The following is an 872-nucleotide window of genomic DNA, read 5'->3' as shown; positions in this document are numbered from 1 at the left end:
GCGCGGGGGAAAGATACAAGTACCCATGACTTACCTGCGACACTGTACCGTACTTGACCATGGCGAAGAAGCCCTTGTCTCCGCGAGAAAATGCTACGACGTTGCCATCACAGTAATAGTTCTCCCACCACGCGGTGTCCTTCACGGCGTTGCTGAACCTGACCTGAGTTTCGGAAAAAAAAAACAATCGAATCATTTTGGGGTCATCCATTTTCCGTCATAATCATGAGCGTACAAACTGTCAAAAAGCGTTCAGAAAGTCTCTCAATATTTGTTTCATTAAGGAAGGGTTTTTTTTTTTGTAGAATTGCTGACTAAATGTAAATTATCGACAATGAAATCCCGTATCTAACTACAGCTCTTAAAAAAAAAAGTCGTAAAGGTTGTTCTAAAAACGCATTAACCCGAGCATGCACTGACGTCCATGAATTATTCACGAGTATTTGATGAGCAACGGAAATGAAACGAGTAACTGACGAACCATTTTATAGATGGAAGCCCATCGGTGCTCACACACCCAGCCTCCGTCGCACTGGTTGTCACTGTTAATGACCACGTTGGCGGTGCTGAAAGGTAGGTGCTTATTCATAAATAAGTTATTATTCATTAGTTATTATCCATAAACAGTAATTCGTAAGTTGTTATCCATAAGTAATTGTTCATAAGCTTTTAACCACAAATGATTATCCACAGGCTGTTCATTATCCACAAATCAGTGTTATGTGTGCTACGCGGACAGTCACTTTTTTTCTCACGTGTATTCAAGTTAACGAATGAAAATAAAATTATAAATAAAAATAATACAACCGCGACTTTTGTTCTTTTTTTTCCTCACCTACAAGTTATCATATAAAAAGCATTTTCTACACTGA

The 872-nt window shown here is 38.8% G+C and overlaps 1 protein-coding gene across 1 annotated transcript in view; it reads right to left on the bottom strand.

Annotated features, from left to right (window-relative positions):
• Positions 1-872, bottom strand: part of LOC119594576 (alpha-amylase-like) — a gene marked incomplete at its 5' end in the record, with an annotated part of 14,643 nt that overhangs the window by 3,385 nt on the left and 10,386 nt on the right. Inside the window, 2 exon segments of the mRNA XM_037943611.1 lie at positions 35-163; positions 482-572. Of these exon segments, the coding sequence (XP_037799539.1) occupies positions 35-163; positions 482-572 (220 nt within the window).

The sequence above is a fragment of the Penaeus monodon genome, chromosome 34 (assembly GCF_015228065.2).
Source record: "Penaeus monodon isolate SGIC_2016 chromosome 34, NSTDA_Pmon_1, whole genome shotgun sequence".
Classification (NCBI taxonomy): Eukaryota; Metazoa; Arthropoda; class Malacostraca; order Decapoda; family Penaeidae; genus Penaeus; species Penaeus monodon.
The sequence above is the reverse complement of the archived record's forward strand: the minus strand, read 5'-3'. Positions and strand labels throughout refer to the sequence as shown.